The following is a 24,447-nucleotide window of genomic DNA, read 5'->3' as shown; positions in this document are numbered from 1 at the left end:
AGCAATGTCCACAATAACAAAACTGTGGAAAGAGCCAAGATGTCCATCGACAGATGAACAGATAAAGAAGATGTGGCATATATACACAACAGAATATTATGCAGCCATCAAAAAAAATGAAATCTTGCCATGTGCAACAACATGGATGGAACTAGAGGGTATTATGCCAAGTGAAAAAAGTCAATCAGAGAAAGACAAGTATCATATGATCTCACTGATATGTGGAATTTGAGAAGCAAAGCAGAGGATCATAGGGGAACAGAGGAAATAATGAAACAAGATAAAACCAGAGAGGGAGACAAACCATAAGAGACTCTTAATCTCAGGAAACAAACTGAGGGTTGCTGGAGTGGAGGGGGGTGGGAAGGATGAGGTGGCTGGATGATGGACACTGGGGAGGGTATGTGGTATGGTGAATTGTGTAAGACTGATGAATCACAAACGTGTACCCCTGAAACAAATAATACATTATATGTTTAAAATAAATAAATAAATAAATAAATAAATAAATAATTTTAAGAAAGAATTTCAGGGGCATCTGCCTGGCTCAGACACTAGAGCATGCAACTCCTGATCTCAGGGTCTTGGGTTCAAGACCTACATTGGGTGCAGAGCGTACATAAATCAACCAACCAACCAACCAATCAAGAATTTCAGTAGAGGGCGCCTGGGTGGCTCAGTTGGTTAAGCGACTGCCTTCGGCTCAGGTCATGATCCTGGAGTCCCGGGATCGAGTACCGCATCGGGCTCCCTGCTCGGCAGGGAGTCTGCTTCTCCCTCTGACCCTCTTCCCTCTCGTGCTTTCTATCTCTCATTCTCTCTCTCTCAAATAAATACATAAAAAAATCTTAATAAAAAAAAAAAGAATTTCAGTAGAGAAATGGAAATCCTTTTTTAAAAGTGAAGGAAATCATAGCAAATTTGGAAAAAAAGATAAAAACTCTGTATGTGAAAAATACAGTATCAAAAATTAGTATCTCAACCCATGAGGTTAAACAGAAGATTCAATACACTACAGTGAGAATCAGTAAACCAGAAGAGAAGTGAGAAGACTTTATCCTGGTATAAAGCTCAGAGAGACAAAAGAATGGAAAACAGAGAAGAGAAATGGAAGAATGGGAAAGAGAGAAAGGACAAAGTAAAAAAAAAAAAAAAAAAAAAAATCTAATGTGTAAAGGGAAAAAAATAGGCAAGAATTATTTCCAGAGATAATGACAATTTTCCAAAACTGACAAAAGATACCAAACCACAGATCCAAACAGCCCAACAAACCCTAAGAGTATAAAATAAAAATAATTCTTTATTTCATCACCTAGCAAAACTATGTCTATCTATACCCAGGTGATATATGTTTATACCTAGGTGAAAACTGCTGAAAGACTAAAAGAAAATCTTAAAAGCAGCTAAACCCTTCACATCACCAAATGTTACCTTTAAAGAAGCTATAATTACTGATACCTAACATCTCAACAATAGATACTGAAATGATCTTGAATTAAAAAAAAAAAAAATCCTGTGGGCACCTGGGTGTCTCAGTCAGTTAAGCATCTGCCTTTGGCCCAGGTCATGACCCCAGGGTCCTGGGACTGAGTCCTACATCGGGCTCTCCGCTCAGCAAAGGAATCTGCTTCTCCCTCTCCCTCTGCCCCTCCTGCCTGCTCATGCGTGTGCTCTCTCTCTCATATTTCTAAAATAAATAAATAGATAAATAAATAAAAATCCAGTGAAATGTAAAACTGTGCAACTTCTAGAAAATAATAACAATAGAGAAAACCCAGAAGACCCTGGATATAGTGATGTCTTTTACAACAAAGATAATAAGATCTATGACAGAAATCAAGAAGCTGGGCTTCATTAAAATTAAAAATTTCTGCTCTGTGAAACACAATGTCAAGAAAATGAGACGTCAGAGACTGGGAGAAACTATCTGCAAAAGACAAATCTAAAAAAAAAATGCTATCTCAAATATACATAGAACTCTTAGAACACCACAATAAGACAAGATTAAAAACGGGCCAACGACCTTGACATCTCACCAAAATAGATATAAAGGTGGCAAATAAGCATATGAAAAGATGCTACACATCATGTATCATCAAGAAAAGTAAATTAAAACAAGATACGACTACATACCTATTAGAAGGACCAAAGTCTGAACCACTGAGAAAACCGAATACTAGCAAGGATGTGGAGCAAAGGAATTCTCATTCACTGCTGGTAGAAATGCAAATGATAGAGCCACTTTGGCAGACAGTCTGGCAGTTACTTACAAAACTAAACATACTCTTACCATATAATCCAGCAATGGAATTCCCTGTTATCAATGGAGTTGGAAACATGTCCACACAAAAACCCACACACAGATGCTTATAGCACCTTTATTCATTACTGCCAAAACTTGGAAGCAACCAAGATATCTTTCAGTAGGTAAATGGAGAAACTACGGTACATCCAGACAATGGAATATTATTCAGTACTAAAAAGAAATGAAGGGCGTCTGGGTGGCTCAGTCCTTAAGCATCTGCCTTCGGCTCAGGTCATGATCCCAGAGTCCTGGGATCGAGCCCCACGTCGGTCTCCCTGCTCAGTGGGAGGCCTTCTTCTCCCTCTCCCACTCCCCCTGCTTGTGTTCCCTCTCTCACTGTGTCTCTCTCTGTCAAATAAATAAATAAAATCTTTAGAAAAAAAATTTTTTTAAATAATAAACAAATAAATGAAAAGAAATGAGCCACCAAGGCATGAAAAGACATTAAGGCACTTTAAATGCATATTCCTAAGTGAAAGAAGCCAATCGATTTCAACCATATGACATCTGGAAGAGATAAAACTATGAAGAGTGAAAAAGAGCACAAAGAATTCCTAAGACAGTGAAAATACTCTACATAATACTGTAATGATGGATACATGCCATTATCATTTGTCCAACCTGTATAATGTACAATACCAAGGGTGAACCCCAAGGCAAAACAATGCACTTCGGGTGATTATAATGTGTCAGGGTAGGTTCATCCATGGTAAAAAATGTACCATATTCTAGGGGGGTGAGGATACGGACAAAATAGGTGAAGGGGATTAAGATATAAACTTACAGTTATAGTAAATAACTTATGTGTATGAAAAGTACAGCACTGGTAACAGGGTCAACAATATTGGAATAATTTTGTATGGTGACAGAACATAACCACACTTAGAGTGGTGAGCTTTTCCTAATGCACAGAATTGTCAATTCACTACACTGTATGCCTGAAACTAAGACAAATTTGTATGTCAACTATACTTCAATTAAAATTTTTTTAATCTTTTAAGAGTTTGTTAAATTGTTTTTTATTTGACAGAGAGAGAGAGTACAAGCAGTGGGAGCAGCAGGCAGAGGGAGAGGGAGAAGCAAGTTCCCCACTCAGGAGGGAGCCCGATGCGGGGCTCAATCCCAGGACCCAAGGATCACGATCTGAGCCAAAGGCAGACACTTAACTGTCTGAGCCACCCAGACACCACAATTAAAATTTTTTTAAATAAAAATTTTAAAAATTAAGAAATTAAAAGAAATGTTTTAAATATACCATTCTGGTGGAGGATGTTGATAATGGGGGAGGCTATGCATGTGTAGGGGCAAGGGGCAAATGGGAAATCTCCACATCTTCCTCTCAATTTTGTTGTAAACCTAGGATAACCACTACAAGAGAAGTAGAAGAGGGTATTACTTCTAAGCTAATAGAAGTAAAGAGAATTAAAAAAAAAAAGGCCAAAAAGCAAGAAAGAAGAGGAAAAAAATACAATATAAGTAGGACAAATAAATGACAAATACTAAAATAGCATTGTTTGGCAACCTACACTTCCATTGGCCAAATATGGCCCATTTTTGTTCTCATAAATAAAATTTTTATTAGAGCACAGCCAAGCTCATTTATTTTATATGTTGGCTATGGCTATTTTTGTGCTAAAACAGCAGAGATGAATAGCTGCAACAGAGATAAGATGCACACAAAGCCTAAAATATTTACTTCCTGGACCTTTACACAAACGTCTCACAACCTCTGAGACAAGAAATTTGAACCCAAATATACCTACAATTATACTGTATGTAATAGGCTAAATTCTCCAATTAAAGGAAAAATGCCTTTAAAAATAACAAACACACTACACCACACAGACACAGCAAAGAAAAGAATACATATACCATGCAAAAACTTACCAAAAGCACATGGAAGTTATTAGAGAAATCCTTTCTGGAGAAATAAAGGAACTAAAATCTAACCAAGTCAAATCAAAAAGGCTATTAATGAGGTGCAATAAAAAATGGGGGCTCTGCTAGGATAAATGAGGCAGAAGAGAGAATTAGCGATATAGAAGACCAAATGATGGAAAATAAAGAAGCTGAGAAAGAGAGAGATAAACAACTACTGGATCACAAGGGCAGAATTCGAGAGCTAAGTGATACCATAAGACAAAACAACATTACAATAATTGGGATCCCAGAAGAAGAAGAAAGAGAGAGAGGGGCAGAAGGTACATTGGAGCAAATTATACCAGAGAACTTCCCGAATTTGGGGCAGGAAACAGGCATCAAAATCCAGGAGGCACGGAGAACCCCTCTCAAAAATCAATAAAAATAGGTCAATACTCATACATCTAATAGTAAAACTCAAAAGATCAACAAGACAAAGAGAAAATCCTGAAAGCAGCTCAGGAGAAGAAATATGTAACCTACAATGATAGAAACATTAGATTGGCAACAGACCTATCCACAGAGACCTGGAAGGCCAGAAAGGACTGGCATGATATATTCAGAGCACTAAATGAGAAAAATATGCAGCCAAGAATACTATATTCAGCTAGGCTGTCATTGAAAATAGAAGGAGAGATAAAAAGCTTCCAGGACAAACAAAAACTAAAGGAATTTGCAAACACGAAACCAGCCCTGCAAGAAATATTGAAAGGGGTCCTCTAAGCAAAGGGAGAGCCTAAAACCAACACAGACCAGAAAGGAACACAGACAATATACAGTAACAGTCACCTTACAGGCAATACAATGGCACTAAATTCATATCTTTCAGTAGTTACCTTGAATGTAAATGGGCTAAATGCCCCAATCAAAAGACACAGGCTATCAGATTGGGTTAAAAAACAAGACCCATCAATATGCATCTGCAAGAGACTCATTTTAGACCCAAAGACACCCCCAGATTGAAAGTGAGGGGGTGGAAAACCATTTACCATGCTAATGGACACCAAAAGAAAGCTGGGGTGGCAATCCTTATATCAGACAAATGAGATTTTAAACCAAAGACTGTAATAAGAGATGAGGAAGGACACTATATCCTACTTAAAGGGTCTATCCAACAAGAAGATCTAACAATTGTAAATATCTATGCCCCTAACATGGGAGCAGCCACTTATATAAGCCAATTAATAACAAAAGCAAAGAAACACATTGACAACAATACAATAATAGTGGGGACTTTAACAGCCCCCTCACTGAAATGGACAGATCATCTAAGCAAAAGATCAACAAGGAAATAAAGACTTTAAATGACACACTGGACCAAATAGACTTTGCAGACATATTCAGAACATTCCATCCCAAAGCAACAGAATACACTTTCTTCTCTAGTGCCCATGGAACATTCTCCAGAATTGATCACATCCTAGGTCACAAATCAGGACTCAACTGGCACCAAAAGATTGGAATCATTCCCTGCATATTTTCAGACCACAATGCTTTGAAACTAGAACTCAATCACAAGAGGAAAGTCGGAAAGAACTCAAATACCTGGAGGCTAAAGAGCATCCTACTAAAGAATGAATGGGTCCAACCAGGAAATTAAAGAAGAACTCAAAAAATTCATGGAAACCAATGAAAATGAAAACAAAACTGTCCAAAATCTTTGGGATACAGCAAAGGCAGTCCTAAGAGGAAAGTATATAGCAATACAAGCCTTTCTCAAGAAACAAGAAAGGTCTCAAATACACAACCTAACCCTACACCTAAAGGAGCTGGAGCAAAAACAGCAAATAAAACCTAAACCCAACAGGAGAAGAGAAATCATAAAGATCAGAGCAGAAATCAATGAACTAGAAACCAAAAGAACAGTAGAACAGATCAATGAAACTAGGAACTGGTTCTTTGAAAGAATTAACAAGATTGATAAACCCCTGGCCGGACTTATCAAAAAGAAAAGAGAAATGACCCAAATCAACAAAATCATGAATGAAAGAGGAGAGATCACAACCGACACCAAAGAAATACAAACAATTATAAGAACATATTATGAGCAACTCTATGCCAGCAATTTAGATAATCTGGAAGAAATGGATGCATTCCTAGAGATGTATCAACTAACAAAACTGAACCAGGAAGAAATAGAAAACCTGAACAGACCTATAACCACTAAGGAAATTGAAGTGGTAATCAAAAATCTCCCAACAAACGAAAGCCCAGGGCCAGATGGCTTCCCAGGGGAATTCTACCAAACATTTAAAGAAGAATTAATACCTACCCTTCTGAAACTGTTCCAAAAAATAGAAATGGAAGGAAAACGTCCAAGCTCATTTTATGAGGCCACCATTACCTTGATCCCCAAACCAGACAAAAGACCCCCATCAAAAAGGAGAACTACAGACCAATATCCTCGATGAACATGGATGCAAAAATTCTCACCAAAATCTTAGCCAATAGGATCCAGCAGTACATTAAAAGGATTATTCACCACGACCAAGTGGGATTTATCCCTGGGCTGCAAGGTTGGTTCAACATCCGCAAATCAATCAACATGATACAATACATTAACAAAAGAAAGAACAAGAACCATATGATCCTCTCAATAGATGCAGAAAAAGCACCTGACAAAGTACAGCCTCCTTTCTTGATCAAAACTCTTCAGAGAACAGGGATACTGGGTACATACCTCAACATCATAAAAGCCATCTATGAAAAACCCACAGTGAATATCATTCTCAATGGAGAAAACCTGAGAGCTTTCCCCCTAAGGTCAGGAACACGGCAGGGATGTCCACCATCACCACTGCTATTCAACATAGTATTAGAAGTCCTAGCCACAGCAATCAGACAACAAAAAGAAATCAAAGGCATCCAAATCGGCAAAGAAGAAGTCAAACTCTCCCTCTCTGCAGATGATACTTTATGTGGAAAACCCAGAAGACTCCACCCCAAAACTGCTAGAACTCATACAGGAATTCAGTAAAGTGGCAGGACATAAAATCAATGCACAGAAATCAGTGGCATTCCTATACAACAACAAGACAGAGAAGAAAGAGAAATTAAGGAGTCGACCCCATTTGCAATGGCATCCAAAACCATAAGATACCTAGGAATAAATCTAACCAAAGAGGCAAAGAATCTGTACTCAGAAAACTATAAAACACTCATGAAAGAAACTGAGAAAGACACAAAGAAATGGAAAAACGTTCCATGCTCATGGATTGGGAGAACCAACACTGTGAAGATGTCAATGCTGCCTAGAGCAATCTACACATTCAATGCAATCCCCATCCAAATACCATCCACTTTTTTCAAAGAAATGGAACAAAGAATCCTAAAATTTGTATGGAATCAGAAAAGACCCCGAAAAGCCAGAGGAATGTTGAAAAAAAAAAAAGCAAAGTTGGTGGCATCACAATTCTGGACTTCAAGCTCTATTACAAAGCTGTCATCATCAAGACAGTATGGTACTGGCACAAAAAGAGACACAAAGATCAATGGAACAGAACAGAGAGCCCAGAAATGGACCCTCAACTCTATGGTCCACTAATCTTCGACAAAGCAGGAAAGAATGTCCAATGGAAAAAAGACAGTCTCTTCAACAAATGGTGTTGGGAAAATTGGACAGCCACATGCAGAAGAATGAAACGACCACTTCCTTACACCACACACAAAAATAGACTCCAAATGGTTGAAAGACCTAAATGTGAGACAGGAGACCATCAAAATCCTAAAGGAGAGCACAGGCAGCAACCTTTTCGACCTCAGCCGCAGCAACTTCTTCCTAGAAACATCGCCAAAGGCAAGGGAAGAGAGGGCAAAAATGAACTATTGGGACTTCATCAAGATAAAAAGCTTTTGCAGAGCAAAAGAAAGAGTCCACAAAACCAAAAGACAACCAACAGAATGGGAGAAGATATTTGCAAATGACATATCAGATAAAGGGCTAGTATCCAAAATCTATAAAGAACTTCTCAAACTCAACACCCAAAGAACAAATGATCCAATCAAGAAATGGGCAGAAGACATGAACAGACATTTTTCCAAAGAAGACATCCAAATGGCCAACAGACACATGAAAAAGCGCTCAACATCACTCAGCATCAGGGAAATCCAAATCAAAACCTCAATGAGAAACCACCTCACACCAGTCAGAATGGCTAAAATTAACAAGTCAGGAAACGACAGATGTTGGCAGGGATGCAGAGAAAGGGGAACCCTCCTACACTGTTGGTGGGAATGCAAGCCGGTGCAACCACTCTGGAAAACAGTATGGAGGTTCTTCAAAAAGTTGAAAATAGAGCTACCATACAATCCAGCAATTGCACTACTGGGTATTTACCCCAAAGATACAAATGTAGGGATCCGAAAGGGTACGTGCAACCCCGATGCTTACAGCAGCAATGTCCACAATAACGAAACTGTGGAAAGAGCCAAGATGTCTATCGACAGATGAATGGATAAAGAAGATGTGGTATATATACACAACAAAATATTATGCAGCCATCAAAAGGAATGAAATCTTGCCATGTGCAACAACGTGGATCGAACTGGACGGTGTTATGCTGAGCGAAATAAGTCAATCAGAGAAAGACATGTATCATATGACCTCACTGATATGAGGAATTCTTAATCTCAGGAAACAAACTGAGGGTTGCTGAAGTGGTGGGGGGTGGGAAGGATGGGGCGGCTGGGTGATAGACATTGGGGAGGGTATGTGCTATGGTGAGCATTGTGAATTGTGCAAGACTGTTGAATCACAGATTTGTACCTCTGAAACAAATAATACATTATATGTTGAAAAAAAAAAAAAAGAAGAAGAAGATAGCAGGAGGGGAAGAATGAAGGCGGGGGAATCAGAGGGCGAGACGAACCATGAGAGACGATGGACTCTGAAAAACAAACTGAGGGTTCTAGAGGGGAGGGGGGTGGGAGGATGGGTTAGCGTGGTGATGGGTATTAAAGAGGGCACGTTCTGCATGGAGCACTGGGTGTTATACACAAACAATGAATCATGGAACACTACATCAGAAACTAATGATGTACTGTATGGTGATTAACATAACATAAAAAAAAAAAAACCTTACCAAAAGCAAACTGATGACACTTTAATAAAAACAAAGTAGACTTTAAGGCAAAAAACAATGCCAGAGATATAAAGGACACTTCACAATGATAAAAAGTTCAATTCACCTGAAGACGTATTAGTTCTAAAGTTGTATCCACCCAGAACACCTAAAGACATTTTCCCAAAGAAGACATACAGATGGCCAACAGACACATGAAAAGGTGCTCAATATCATTAATCATCAGGGAAATGCAAGTCAAAACCACAATGAGATATCACCTCACACCAGTTAGAATAGCTAGTATCAAAAAAGATAAGGAGTAACAAGTGTTGGCAAGGATGTGGAGAAAAGGGAACCATCACGCAGTGTTGGTGGGGATGTAAATTCATGCAGCCCCTGTGGAAAATATTACAGAGGTTCCTCAAAGAAATTAAAAATAAAAATACCATATAATCCAGTGATTCCACTACTGGGTATTTACCCAAAGAAAACAAAAACACTAATTCGAAAAGACATATGCATCACTGTGTTTACTGCGGCACCATTTACAACAGCCAAGATATAGAAGCAACCTAAGTGTCCACTCTTAGATGAATGGATAAAAAAATTTTGGGATGGATGGATGGACAGACAGACATTACTCAGCCAGCCATAAAAAAGAATGAGATCTTGCCATTTGCAACAACATGGATGGACCTAGAGGGATTACAGTAGGTGAACTGTCTGACAAATACCATATGGTTTCACTTATATGTGGAATCTAAAAAACAAAACAAATGATCAAACAAACAAAAAGAGCATAAACAGACCTAAAGATACAGAGAACATACTGGTGGTTGCCAGAAGGAAGGTAACAAGAGGGATGAGGGGGAATGGGCAATATGGGTGAAGGGGAGCAAGAGATATAGGCTTCCATTTATGGCATGAATAAGTCATGGGGATGAAAGGTACAGCAGAGGAAATACAGTCAAAAGTACTATAATAGCACTGTATGGTACTAGATGGTAGCTACACTTGTGGTGAGCATAGCATAAAGTATACAGTTATCGAATCACTATGTTGTAGACCTGAAACTAATGTTAACATTGTGTGTCAACTACACCTCAATTAAAAAAAAGAATGTGTAGCCACCTACTAATATGGCTTCGAATATATAAAAGCAAAAATTGACAGAACTACATGGATAAACAGAAAAATCACAATCAAAATGAGAGATTTTCAATGTAACTCTCTTAGGAAATGATAAAATGAACAGGATAAAAAAACAAAAACCAGTGGGTATATATTAGAATTGAACAAAAGAACACACAAACTTAAATACATATAGACAACAAATGCAAAACACAGACTTTTCAGGTACATGCAGATATTTACCAAAATTCATTCTATCCTGGTCCATAATCCAAGCGTCAACATATTTCAAAATGCTGAAATCATACAGAGTATGTTCTCTAACTACATGTAATTAAGATTAGCAAAAATATACCTTTAAAAATCAACACATATTTGGAAATTTAAAAATATATTTCTAAATAATCCAGGGAGGCAAGAAAAAAAAGCACAAGGAAACTGAGACTATCTTTAAACTAAATATAATGAAAATTCTATTACTCAAAACTAGTGAGGCACAATAAAGCAATGCTTGAGGGAAATTTTCAGACTTAAATGAATATATCAGAAATGAAAAAAGGTTGGGGCACCTGGCTGGCTCAGTTGGTGGAGCATGCAACTCTTGATCTTGGGGTTCTGAGTTTGAGCCCCACCTTGGGTACAGAAATTACTTAAAAAAATATTTAAAAAAAAATAAAGAAATGAAAAAAGGTTGAAAATCATTGTCAAACATCCATCTTACAGTTAGAAAAGGAACAGCAAATTGAACACAAAGTCAAAGGAAATAAGGAACAGAAACTTAATGAAATAGAAAATAAATATACAAAAAGGATCAGCAAAGCCAAAGTTGCTTTTTTATAAAAACTATTAAAACCAACAAGTGACAAATGAGACTGATCATAAAATATAGAGAAGGCATAAATAACCGTCAGGAATGGAAAGGGGACATCTAATCCAGATCCAGCAGGCATTTAAAAAGTTCTAAAAGGGGGCGCCCAGCTGGCTCAGTGAGTAGAACATGCAACTCTTGATCTCAGGGTCATGAGTTCAAAACCCACACTGGGCATGGAGCTTATTTAAAAATGAAAAAAAAAAATTGAAACTGTAGATGAAATTTTAAAATTCCTTGAAAGTATAACTTATCAGGGTACCTGGCTGGCTCGGTCAGTTGAGTGGCAGACTTTTGATTGTGACTCAGGTCATGGTCTCAGGATTATGGGATCAAGCCAGTCCTCCACCCCCATACTCAGCAGGAAGTCCACTTCTCTCCCTCTCCCTGTGTCCCTCCCCCCAACTCACACATGCGTGAGCTTTCTCTAAAATAAGTAAATAAATCTTTAAAAATATATATATATATAAAATTTATCAAACTCACTGAAGAACTGGAATATCTGAATAGTCCTTTAACTACTGAAGAAATTAAGTATATAATTTGAAACCTTCCTATAAAGATGATTTCAAGCCCAGATGGATCTACTAGTAAAATCTATGAAACACATAAAGAAGAAACTATAATATTCCACAAATTTTTTCAGAGAATAAAAAAATGAGGTATACTCATTTTATAAGGCTAACTAATCTTGATACCAAAACCTAAGGACAGTTAGATAAAGGAATTTTTCAGGCCAATCTCGATCACAAATATAGATGCTAAAATCCTAAATAAAATAGCAAACTGACCCGCCAATATGTAAAAGTGATAACATATCTCCACCAAGTTGGGTTTATATCAGAAATGGAAAGTTAGTCTAACATTCAAAATTCAAAGTAATTCAGATTTTAACAAGGCAGGGAAAAAAGAAAGAAAAACATCTCAATAGATACAGGCAATGTATCTGACCAAATTCAATATCCATTCATAATTTTAAAAAAAGAAAAGAGAAACATTACAAAACAAGTATATAAAAGGAAATTTCCATGATTTGATTAACAGTAAGGAAAAAACTTGAATAAATATATCATATTTAAGAGTGAAAGGTGAGGGGTGCCTGGGTGGCTCAGTTGGTTAAGCGTTTGATTCTTGATCTCAGCTGAGGTCTTGATCTCAGGGTCGTGAGTTCAAGCCCCGCACTGGGCTCCACGCAAGAGTGAAATAAATGTGAGACTAAGAACAAGACAAGATGCCTGCCATCACCATTTCTATTTAGCATTATACCTGAAGTATTTATTAGCCAGTATGGTAAGTCAAGAAAAATAAAGGTATAAGGACTGGAAAATGAGATATAAAATTTGTACAAGATGACTGCACACACAGAAAATCCAAAACAATCTACAGATAAATTATCAGAATAAGCAAGGACTAACAGGTTGCTGGACACAAAGTCAATATATAAAAATCAAGTGGATTTATATATAAATCTGTAATACCTTACCGACAAACTGCTTTCACCCAAAATATATGGAGTTCCTTCAATTTGTTCTTTAAACAGGGGGAAAAACAAACATAAAAAAAACCCAGGAGATGAACAGGGGGGCGCCTGGGTGGCTCAGTCGGTTGAACGTCCCACTCTTGGTTTCGGCTAAGGTCCTGATCTCCTGGGTCATGGGATCAAGCCCCACATTGGGCTCCAGGCTCAGCAGGGAGTTGGCTTGAGGAGTCTATCCCTCTGTCCTTTCCCCCACAAGCACGTGTATGTGCACTCTCTCTGTCTCTCAAATAAATAGTTTATAGAAAAAGAGATGAACAGGTACTTTATAAAAGTAAAAATGCAAATGACCAATAAACACGTGAAAGGATGCTCAAGTTCATCATCCAACAGGAAAATGCAAATTAAAACCACAATGAGATACAGGTATCCCTCACCATCTAAAAGTACAGCCTTCTGGGGCGCCTGGGTGGCTCAGTTGGTCAAACGTCTGCCTTTGGCTCAGGTCATGATCCTGGAGTCCAGGGATCAAGCCCCACATCGGGCTCCCTGCTCAGCGGGAAGTCTGCTTCTCCCTCTGACTCTCCCCCCTCTCGTACTCTCTCTCCACTCTCTCTATCAAATATATAAATAAAATCTTTAATAAGTAAATAAACAAAATAAATAAAAGTACAGCCTTCCTACGAAATCTTTCATAAGCCAAAATGGCATAAAGCAAAGAAGCAATTACCACTAATTTACATGGAAAAACTTTTGAGCTTTAACAGACCCAAAAAATTACCCCTCTTAGGCTTTTCTGATACCGTAGGGCACATCTTGCTAACAGATGCACAAAATACACTGAGCTAAGGCACAGATGCTCACAGACACAGTTCAAAACTATGGCGGCTTGATACTGAGATGCTGAGCATAGTTCCCAGGGAAGGAGCTTGGCAGCGCCACTCTCCCTGTGCACACTGCCCCCATAAGGGCTCACTGCAAAACTAATGCCAAATGCTATTTTCTCATTTTGCTATTTTTTGCAAAAGCGAAAACCCTCTTAGGATTGTTCTTGGTTAGCAAAAACAGGTAAGAGCAAAGTGGCATAACACAAACTTCTGAAAAGTGGGGGAGACATGTACTACTACTTATAAGAATGATTCAAATTGAAAGACTGGCAATACCAAGTGGTGATGAGGACATGGAACAACTAGAACTCTGAAACAAGGTTGCTGCTGGTGTGAACTGGTACAACCACCTTGGAAAATTCTTTGGCATTACCTACTACAGTTACACATACATAACTCTATGACCTGGAAATTCTACTCGAGGGTATATACCTAATATAAATATACAAATATGTGTAGCAAGACCCTTGTGCAAGAATATTCAAAGCAGTATTACTTATAATAGCAAAAACAACTGGCAACAACCCAAATGTCTGTCAATAGTAGCAAATATATTTTGGCATATTTATAAAATTTAGTATCATACAGCATTGAAAATGATTATACTAAACTCAAAAATGAATCTCACAAATATGCTGAGTAAAAGAAGACAAAAGAATATTCTCTATATGATTAAATTGATATACTTAATACAAAGTTCAAAAAACAGGTACAACTAACTTCCTTTGCCAGATGAATGCATAAATGGCGGTATCCATAAATAGAATACCACTCAACAGTAGAAAGGAATGAATTATTAACAGATGCAACAACATGGATCAATCTCAATGTAATTATACTGAGTGAAAGTACTGGATAACAGAGTATATCCAATATGATCCCATTCATATAAAATTCTAGAAAATGCCAACTAACCTAAATGCCCGAAGCAAATGAGTGGGTGCTCAGGGATGAGGGGGAGAGACAGGAGAGAGAAATTACAAAGGGGATGATGCGTATGTTCACTACCTTGATTGTGGTGATGGTTTCATGAATATATGTATATGTCAAAATTGATCAAATCATACACTTTAAATGTGTAGTATACTGTATGTCAACTATACTTCAATAAAGCTGTTAAAAGGAAGAGAGGAAGGAGGAAGGTAATAAGGGAGGAAAGACAAACAGGAAAAAAGGACCAGAGGAGGAATGGAGGAGGGAAAAAGGGAGCAGACCAGTAGGGAAGAGGGGATGAACGGAGGAGAGAAACTCTGAATGACTGACAGGAAATTAACCTTTCTAGGCCCCAATTTTCTTATCTGTAAAATGGGGAGTTAGACTTTTCACAGTTAAATGAGGTAATGTATGCACACCCCTTAGTGCACACTATATGTTTATGTGTCTATCTTTTCTTCCCTTCTTTCTCACTCACTCCTTCAAGAAACAGGAGTATCTAATTGTGCCAGGCTCTGTACTAGGCACTGGGATACAAGAGAATACTATATCATTTTTCCTTTATAAGGAAACATAGAAACAAATAATAAAAAATGAGTAATTATAAAATTTTATAAATACTGCAAAGAGCTACATGATGTTAGAGATACTATAACAGGTGTTTTTGACCAAGTCAGGGAAATAAGGAAAAGCATCCGTGAAGAAGGGACCACACTGCTGACCTCTGAAGAACAAGCAGGCATTAATTAGGCAAAAACAGGAATAAGCATGTACAAAGCCTGGACTGGAAGATGTCTTTCAATAAAATGGCTAATGTCTCTGGAGAGGAAAGAATAAGGAGGAGACTGGCATGAACTAAAGCTTGAAAGGTGGTCTGGGGTCAGACCAAGATGAGGCAGGCCCACCTTAAGAGCAATGGGAAGACTCTGACATGGTTTAAACAGGAGAGGTAAGCAACCTCTCTGCAGTTTAGAAAAAGCACTCCAATTACAGTGCAGAGAATAAGTTGCACGGGAACAAGAATGAACATAGATAGATAGATAGGAGCTACTGTTGCAGTTCAGGCAACAATAATAATAGCTTGGATCAGGGCAGTAAAGTCAGAGATTCATCTATCAAAAAATCCTTACCAAGAGCCAAGCACTCTCCCAAATGCAAGAGATAGAGTAATAAGCCGCCAAAAAAAAAAAAAAAAAAAAAAAAATCCTGCTCTTGTTGGGTTTACATTCTAGAGGGGAGGGACAGACAAATAAATAAATATCACATACCTGATGGTTGTAAGTGCTATGAAGAAAACATTAAAGTAGGAAAGGAGTAGCAGAAGGAGGGGTTGTCTTAGAGCCCACAGAATCATAAAGGGGTTAGTTTCTAGACAAGAAAGGATGACTCAGGAGTCGTGGACTTCTTAGGGTGACTGACATAAATAGGCTAAAAGGCATGATGACAATTGCCCTGACGACTTCAAAGTGGTTATAGTTAGTGATGTAAGTGTTGGGGGAGAAGGAAGGCTAGAGGACATGCCAGGAAACACAGCATTCTGAGACCTCTTCTTTACTCCTGCCAATGATGAGGCAGAAGCCAGTGAAGGACAGCTTTATCCATAGCACTTAGAGCTTCTGGACTCCCTCTTAACTCCAAAAGAGAAGTGAAAGCGAAAAGAGGATTGGTCTTACATAAAACAGCTTGTTCCTCAACTCCTATCATCTGGTAAATTCTATGACGGCAGAAGCTGTATCTTTACCCCTATATTCCCAGAATCCAGACAAGTACCTAGCACACAGCAGACATGGGATATATATTATTGAAAGAATAAATGAATGGAGTACTGTATTTTTTTTTTCTTAAGTAACCTCTACGCCCAACGTGAGGCTTTAACTCACAACCCCGAGACTCAGAGTTGCATGCTCCAACAACTGAGCCAGCCAAGTGCCCCCCAAATTGGAGTATTATATCTAAAGGCAAAACATCCCTGGAGTGCCTGGGTGGCTCAGTCTGGTTAAGCATCTGCCTTGGCTCAGGTCTTGATCCTGGAGTCCCCGGAATGAGGCCCACATGGGGCTCCATGCTCTGTGGGGAGTCTGCTTCTCCCTCTGCCCCTCACTCTGCTTGTGCTCTCTCTCAAATAAACAAATAAAATCTTAAACACACATACACACACACACAAACACACACATCCCCATATTACTAAGGTAAACATTTTAAGTGTGCTCATATAAAAATTACTAAGTGGGCCTAGCCACAAAAGAGCTTTTTTTTAACATTTAATGTACTATACAAAATAGCTTTAATCAAATCAAATTACATTGATTTTTAAGTTTTTAAATTGACTACTATATTCTAAGAGTCTTAAAGACAATCACATTTTATAAATTTGGAGAATTTTAAAATATACACTTATACTTCTTTAAAATAAAACTCAGAGGGGCAGATGCCTGGCTCAGTTGGTAGAGCATGCACCTCTTGATCTCAGGGTTGTGAGTTCAAGCCCCATACTGGGCATAGAGCCTACTTAAAATTTAAATAAATCAGTAAATAAGTAATACATAATTAAACTACAAATTCAAAAACCTTAGACTTATCAAATTATTTTCGTATGTTTAATGACATGTTTGTTTAAAGAAATGGTGGTACTTTATCCTACAAAATTCCTCAGTTTTTCTACTGTATCACATTTATGTATTTACATTCATATTGTTTGTAATGCTATTTACAAACAATGAATACAAACCAGGAGTTCAGCAATGCTCCTTGGAGCCACTATGCAGCCCTTAGTGTGTAGATGCCAGATAACCACACTACTTTAAAATAAAACTATAATAACTATGCTTTTCAAGAGTGTACTTAGTTTAATCCAGATCTAACTAAAATTTTCTGGGGCGTCTGGGTGGCTCAGCTGGTTAAGCATCTGACTCTTGATTTTGGCTCAGGCTGTGATCTCAGGGTCTTGAGATTGAGTCCCGCCTCTGGCTCCATGCCGGGAGCCTGCATAAGATTCTCTTTTCTCTCACCCCTCACCCCACTAGAGCATGCACTCTCTCTCAAAAACAAATTTTTTTTTCTCATTTATATTCTAAAATTTAACTTGACTGTTAAATTACTTATTAAAAAAAAATACATACCTTTCTCTCACAAAATCTGCTAGTTCTTTTGTTGATATCTGTCCATGTTTCATATTATGGTAAAGGACATCAAAGCCACTATTTTTTTCCCCCTAAAATTGAAGAAAATTTTTAGTTTAACAACAAAAAAAGATCAAAATGACTTGAGAATAACCCTATATTAACCAATATGCAACTCCAATGCTCAGGTGAGCAACTTCTCCTTAATTCAACCAATGTTGCTCATTATATGACTTCATACTGTATCAAAGGAATACAGTTTGACATCATTTACAATTTATTATATACACATATACACACATTAAACACACATGCACACATTCTATAATCACTCATGACAGTATATTAAGTCTGAAATTTTAAAAAACAACATGCAGCATAATTTAGAAAAGATAACCATGGATCTTTTTGAATACATTACCAACCCCATTTCAATTCCTTCAACATGCACTAAGGGATTCCTGATTATTCAAGGCAGAGTCCCTACTTTAAAATAAGTAAATCTTGGCTTCTGAGTCAAGACAGTCTATTACTAATCACTTACACATTCAATACCACAAAATGCCTTCTAGTAGCTAATAAAAGTCTTTTAGTAAACTTAAACAACTTGAGAAGTGAGAAAGATAAAATTTTAACAAAAGAGCAGTAACATTCATCGGCTAGTCCTCGTCCCCAACTAATGGGAAATTAACAGAACAAGACCACTACACAATCCTAGAAAACCTTTACTGCCATTTATTTATTCCAATAAATGTTAAATTAGTAAGTCATAGGGAAGAAAACAGAAATACCAGTTTTATAAATGAAATAGAGACTATTAATAAACTAAGCTCAACAACTCTCTTTACAATTGGTATTTTCTTTTTCTTCAGTGAAAATAAAATAGTGAAGAATTCAATATATTTGCTGGAAATAGCAATACAATAAGCAAGAATTACACAATATGAAACCTAGTTTTTTCACAGTTCACCAAAAACAGGAAACATAGGAACTTCCAGTTATGCTGAAGTGATCCCTAACAAACTTGTAAACTAATATGAAAGTAATTATTTTGCCATATATATAATAAATTAAAATGTCATATTTGGGGGAAACCTGGGTGGCTCAGTCAGTTAAGCATCTGCCTTCAGCTCAGGTCATGATCCTGGGGTCCTGGGATGGAGCCCCACGTGGGACTGCCTGCTCAGCGGGGAGCCTGCTTCTGCTTCTCCCTCTGCCTTTCCCCCTCCCCCACCATGCACTCTCTCTTAAATAAATAAAATCTTTAAAAAATAAAATAGAATGTCATATTTGGGGGCACCTGGGTGGCTCAGTCAGTTAAGCCTCTGCCTCCGGCTGGGGTCATGATCCCAGGGTCCTGGGATGGAGCCAGTTAGGCTCCCTGCTCAGCAGGGAGTCTGCTTCTCCTTCTCCCTCTGCCCCTCCCCCACCCCCCACTCCTGCTCACTCACTCACTCTCTCTCTTTCTCAGATAAATAAATAAAAATCTTAAAAAAAAAAATCTAACCAGTCAGGTTATCTGGGTTCCCAAGGTGCATTACACATATTCAAATTAGAAGCGAGTTGGGAATAAAGAGCTATTCAAACAGGCACAAAGACTGTTAGAAATACTATTTACCAGGCTTACAAGAGAAAGAAAAAAATCTTTTTTTTTTTTTTAATGGAGATAAGAACTTGGAGACCATCTAGTAACTGAGGTAATAAGGTCCTGAGCGTTTTGCTTACTGCTACAGTATTATAAACATTAAGCAATCAAGAAAAGGTTAAATTATATTCAGAAATCTGGGTTTTTATTAAGAAGACCTTGAAGAAGTAAGCTCCTTATCCAGGAACTTCAGATATCCAAATAACATATTAGTTAAAATTCCCAATAAGGAAATGAGGATTATTAATTCATTTAATACAACATAACAATATTAATATAGCAGCAATAATACACCTTGGGAAACAGTACTAGCTATTCCATCCCTCAGGTCTTCACTTGGAAAGACAAGGAAAACTCATTCTAATAAGCATGTGATATAGAAGAAGCCTGCCTCAGAAGGCATTAACAACTAAATATAAACACCCTACATGATTACAAATCCATTTATCATTTCTATTTAGGGATTCATTCATTTACTGAGGTCAAAAAACTTGAATCTGACTCCAAGCACTATTCTTTAATAATTTCACAAACTTGTTAACACAAATATTTATTACTTGTGACCTTTTCTTTAGCACAAACTAAGCAAAAATTTTACTTCAAATGGCACTAGCAGCACCCTCTCTCTCTACACATACACACACACACTTACATACACATACAACTGTCTTTTAAAAAAAATTTTCAAAGTGTCTAATAAAGAACCCAAGTTGTATGGTCACCTTGTCAAAAACTTAATTTATAGCTTTGATAACAGATGAATAAATATTAAGTATACACACATTTATATGTCAAAAAATAAAGAGCAGTGGAGCTCAGGTCTAGACCCATCTGGCTTCAGTGTCTTCACCTGCACAAAACACTGAAAATTCTGGTGACAGGGAGAGACCACTCTTGAAACTGACAATCATAACTGATTATAATCCAGCCACCGTTTGAGATTACCCAGTATTTTTTTTTACCCAGAACTACCTGCACACAGGTTCTATGATTTTTACAGTAGCCACCGACGTTTTTAGTAGGTGGCTCTAATTCAAAGAAAAGTAAAATAGCAATAAGTATTCCTGAATTGCATATCCATTTTATCACCTTAGACCTTGAAGTGGATATATTCCTGTTATTTTCAACACAAAAATATTTTTTTCCTTTAACATATTCTTTTAACTCAAGCAAGAACTTGCTTTCCTTGGCTAATTACAAATACATGGTGAACACACAAATAACTTGACAATAGACCTTTATTATCAAATAGAACTACAACTAAACATGTCTTCTGGTCCTCAATATTTTACTAAAACTGTAAATATTCACGCCCTTTGATCCAGCAAATCTACTTTTAGAAATCTATACTACAGAAACACAGATACAAAGATAAATGTGGAAGAATATTTACTGAAGTACTATTTATAATAGTGAAAAATCAGAAAAAAACTCAAAAACATCCACTAATATTACTGGTTAAGTAAATGACAGTATATCCTACAATAAAAAATATATATGGTGCTTTTTAAGACTGCAGTAAAAAAAAAAAATGCAGATTTTTAAGTGTTAATTTTAAAAATCTGTCCAGATATACTGTCAATGGAAAAAAGCAGGACACAATTACCATTAACAGCCAAAAATAACCTAATGTTAGGAACAACTTAATGTCCATCAACCAGTGAATAAAAAGACAAAGTAGGGTATACCCATAAACTAGAATATAAATGGATGAACATCATAAACATTTCACTAAGTTAAATAAGTCAAGACACAAGAGACCACATATTGTAGGATTCCACTTATATGAAATGTCCAGAATAAGCAAATATGCTGAGATAGAAAGTAGATGAGTGGGTTGCTAGGGAGGAGGGCTGTGAGGTAGGAGGTGATAAAAGGTACAAGTTTTCTTTTTTAAGGTAATGAAAATGTTTTAAAATTGACTGTGATGATGGATGCATATATCTGTATTACCCAAAACCACTGAACTGTACACTGTAAGTGAACTGCACAATATATAAAACATATCACGATAAACTTGTCAAAGGCATGAGCAAATATTTTTATCTATTTCAATCAATTCATTCTTGCAGAGAGATCTGCAGTATTAACTGACAAAAGCTGCTATTAACACCATTGCTGGTACAAGGAAGACCATTATTTTGAAGATTTACACTAAGATAGGATCCTTTACCTGCTGGTCTCCATGCACTTTACAAAGAGGTAGCACTTTCATAAAAGTCCAATGATTATGGCCTGGGGCAAACAAAATCTTGTTATAATCCTGTATAAACAAGTATTAAAAATCTTTGAAATAATTCCTAATAGAAAGTAGGGAAAAGAAAAAAAACCCTTATCATCCTTTGAAGATGTTTAGTCCAGAATCGTACAAGTCTTTTAAGAAAACCAACTTCTTAAGACCTATTGTTTCTACCACTCTAATTTGACAACACTTAACAGTTTGACATTTATCAATCCAGATTCCTTTTCCCACACATATAGTACATGTTACTTAATACAAAAATGAGATCACACCATGCATGGTTTTGCACTTAAATTATCAACTGAACTGAAATTTAGCTAAAAAGATAATTAAGTTGTAAGTAAGGTCACCAAGTCACTGGAAATATTCAGATTTTTTTTAGTCTAATTTAGAATCTACAAGACATACTTGAAATTTCAAGTTAAAAAGTCTGAATACAGGGCGCCTGGGTGGCTCGGCCGGTTGGGCGACTGCTTTCGGCTCAGGTCATGATCCTGGAGTCTCGGGATCTGGGTCCCGCGTCGGGCTCCCTGCTCGGCAGGGAGTCTGCTTCTCCCTCTGACCCTTCCCCCTCTCATGTGCTCTCTCTCTCTCTCATTCTCTCTCAAATAAATAAATAAATAAAATCTTTTTAAAAAAAGTCTGAATACATCATCAAACCTATTTTGGAAACTCAAAGGCATCTTCTGGTTGATTTTATAACATCACTTTATACTTAAAAATTTTTTTAAAGAGATATAAAATACAACCTAACACCTTCCCACTTGAAGAAAAAATCTCTATTAACAAAGCAATGAAATTCCTATTTTAACGAAAATGGAACTGTTTAATGTACCTCGGTTTTTAAGACCCATGAATAGTAATAGTGGAAAAACACAAAGTTATAAATCCCAGAGATTTTAGCTAATGGTTTGAAACTTCTCCTCCAAAGAACCTTTTAAGAGCAATGGTAAATTAAACACTAAAAACAAAAAGCCTTGATACCTTTCACTTCTAATGACTCCAAGAAGCTGGAAAACAGGTAGAAGATAGTGTATACTGTATAATCAGACTACGAATTGATAAGTTTATTTTACCTTGTTCCTTTTTAAATTTTTAAAAAAATTTTTGGCAGGGGATCAAAGGGTCAGAAGGTGCTGTCATGTGAACAGCAAATAACACGCCTAACCTTCCTTTCAACCTCAAACCGCCTCAAAGGCAATAAATATCATCACTTCCTACCACTCTACATTTTCCTTTTGCTCTAGTTCTTATGTAAGCAGTTTTTCTATAAGTAAATAGCACATTTAACCCCAAGTTACAATCTCTTCTAGTCAACCTTCTATTTATACACTGAAATTTTCACACATGATCATCAAAACTATTCTACAGAACCATTGGCAAGATGTTTTTAAAGCAGAAAACAGTGATTAAAGATGTAAAATGAGCACTGTTCAGCAGTCAGAACTATTTGCTGCAGGTACAAAAGTCACTCAAACACATTTGTTGGTTGACTGAAGGAAACAGATCTTATTACATTAAAGAAATTATGTTCTAACCCCTCAGATACTCCCTAATCTCTTCAGTTACAACTCACCTCTTCAAGCATTTTTCTCATTTAACCATTTTTCTCAAATCACCTCTTCCAGAAATAAGTTAAATCCATAAAAGCCATCTAAAAGATATTATGTGTCTTCAACAAAAACAGCAGAAGCCAAGAATTATGAGATAATTTTTTTGTTTTATAACTTCCAAATTTTCTGTAATATACTGTAAATGAATGTACTTTTCATTAATCTCAAAATAAAAAATAACAATTTCAGCTTTCTCAAAAACTCTTCAATCTGCACATTCAAAGGTAAAGGCTACCTTCTTAAACTGACATCTTGTTCATATTAATAGTTAAATCTCCTAATTCATAAATTAAAAAAAAAACAAAGTTTTTTAGGAGCAGTTTAAAAAATTACCTATTTATTCCATGGAAACCTATGCAAGTCACTGCAAAATATTTTCAAATAATACTTAATCATATGAGAAAAATGCCTGAGGGTAATATCATTTGAAAAATACCAAGCTACAGAATACAGCAGAACCCACTGTGCATGCTGTATTTCTAAAGAAAACCTTAGAGGACACAGGGAAAAGCTATACATAATTTTAATTTTCTTCTGTACTCCTTCTGTTCTACCTATCACATAACAGTGATTATAATTAAAAAGGAAAACCATCGTCACTGGCTCTTGTTTCAACCAACTGAAAACTAACACTTCTTAGTATTAAGGTCCAGCGTCTCCAGTTTGCTATACTGACGCTGTACCTCCCCATCTGATCCCTAAAGGCAAGCAAACATGCTTCTCCTATCTGCCATAACCTTTATTCCTGCTATTCCATCAAGGGGCATGTGCCTGATAGAACTAAATGAACTTGGGTGTCTCGACTTCATCTTAGAGTTCATTAATCACTTCTCAATTCAGTCCTCTCAATCTGACCATCCCAGCAACATGCTCCAACAACTTAACCAACAGTTACCATTTTAGGTCTTAGTTGCTGTAGTACTGTTTTTGTTTCTCCCCCACATCTGACCAACTTATGCTCATCTCTGTGGACCAAACTGCTACTAACATTCTTACAACTGTAGTATTCTTTCATCTTTCCACACTAGGTAAAGTGAAAACTCTTATTCCCTTTACGTCTCCATGGCCCCATATTTCTATATGGATTTCTTAGGGTGCTTTTGTTAAATGTTTTAGAACTGTCAAACCAGGATGGATAACGTCAAGAAACAGTACTCAAAAAAACTACTTCCAAAAGGCTTATGCGAGCCAAATGTGCAGGATGATATAAAGCATACCTGTTCTCCCATGCCTCTGCCTAAATA

General features: G+C 37.0%; 1 protein-coding gene across 1 annotated transcript in view; it reads right to left on the bottom strand.

Annotated features, from left to right (window-relative positions):
* Positions 1–24,447, bottom strand: part of FCHO2 (FCH and mu domain containing endocytic adaptor 2) — a 123,906-nt gene that overhangs the window by 91,168 nt on the left and 8,291 nt on the right. The window contains exon 2 of the mRNA XM_027604888.2: positions 17,704–17,795. Coding sequence (XP_027460689.1) covers positions 17,704–17,795 — 92 coding nt within the window. The remainder of the gene's footprint in view (positions 1–17,703; positions 17,796–24,447) is intronic.

Source organism: Zalophus californianus, chromosome 5 (assembly GCF_009762305.2).
Source record: "Zalophus californianus isolate mZalCal1 chromosome 5, mZalCal1.pri.v2, whole genome shotgun sequence".
In the NCBI taxonomy this organism is placed as follows: domain Eukaryota; kingdom Metazoa; phylum Chordata; class Mammalia; order Carnivora; family Otariidae; genus Zalophus; species Zalophus californianus.
This window is presented reverse-complemented; position numbering and strand designations above follow the sequence as displayed.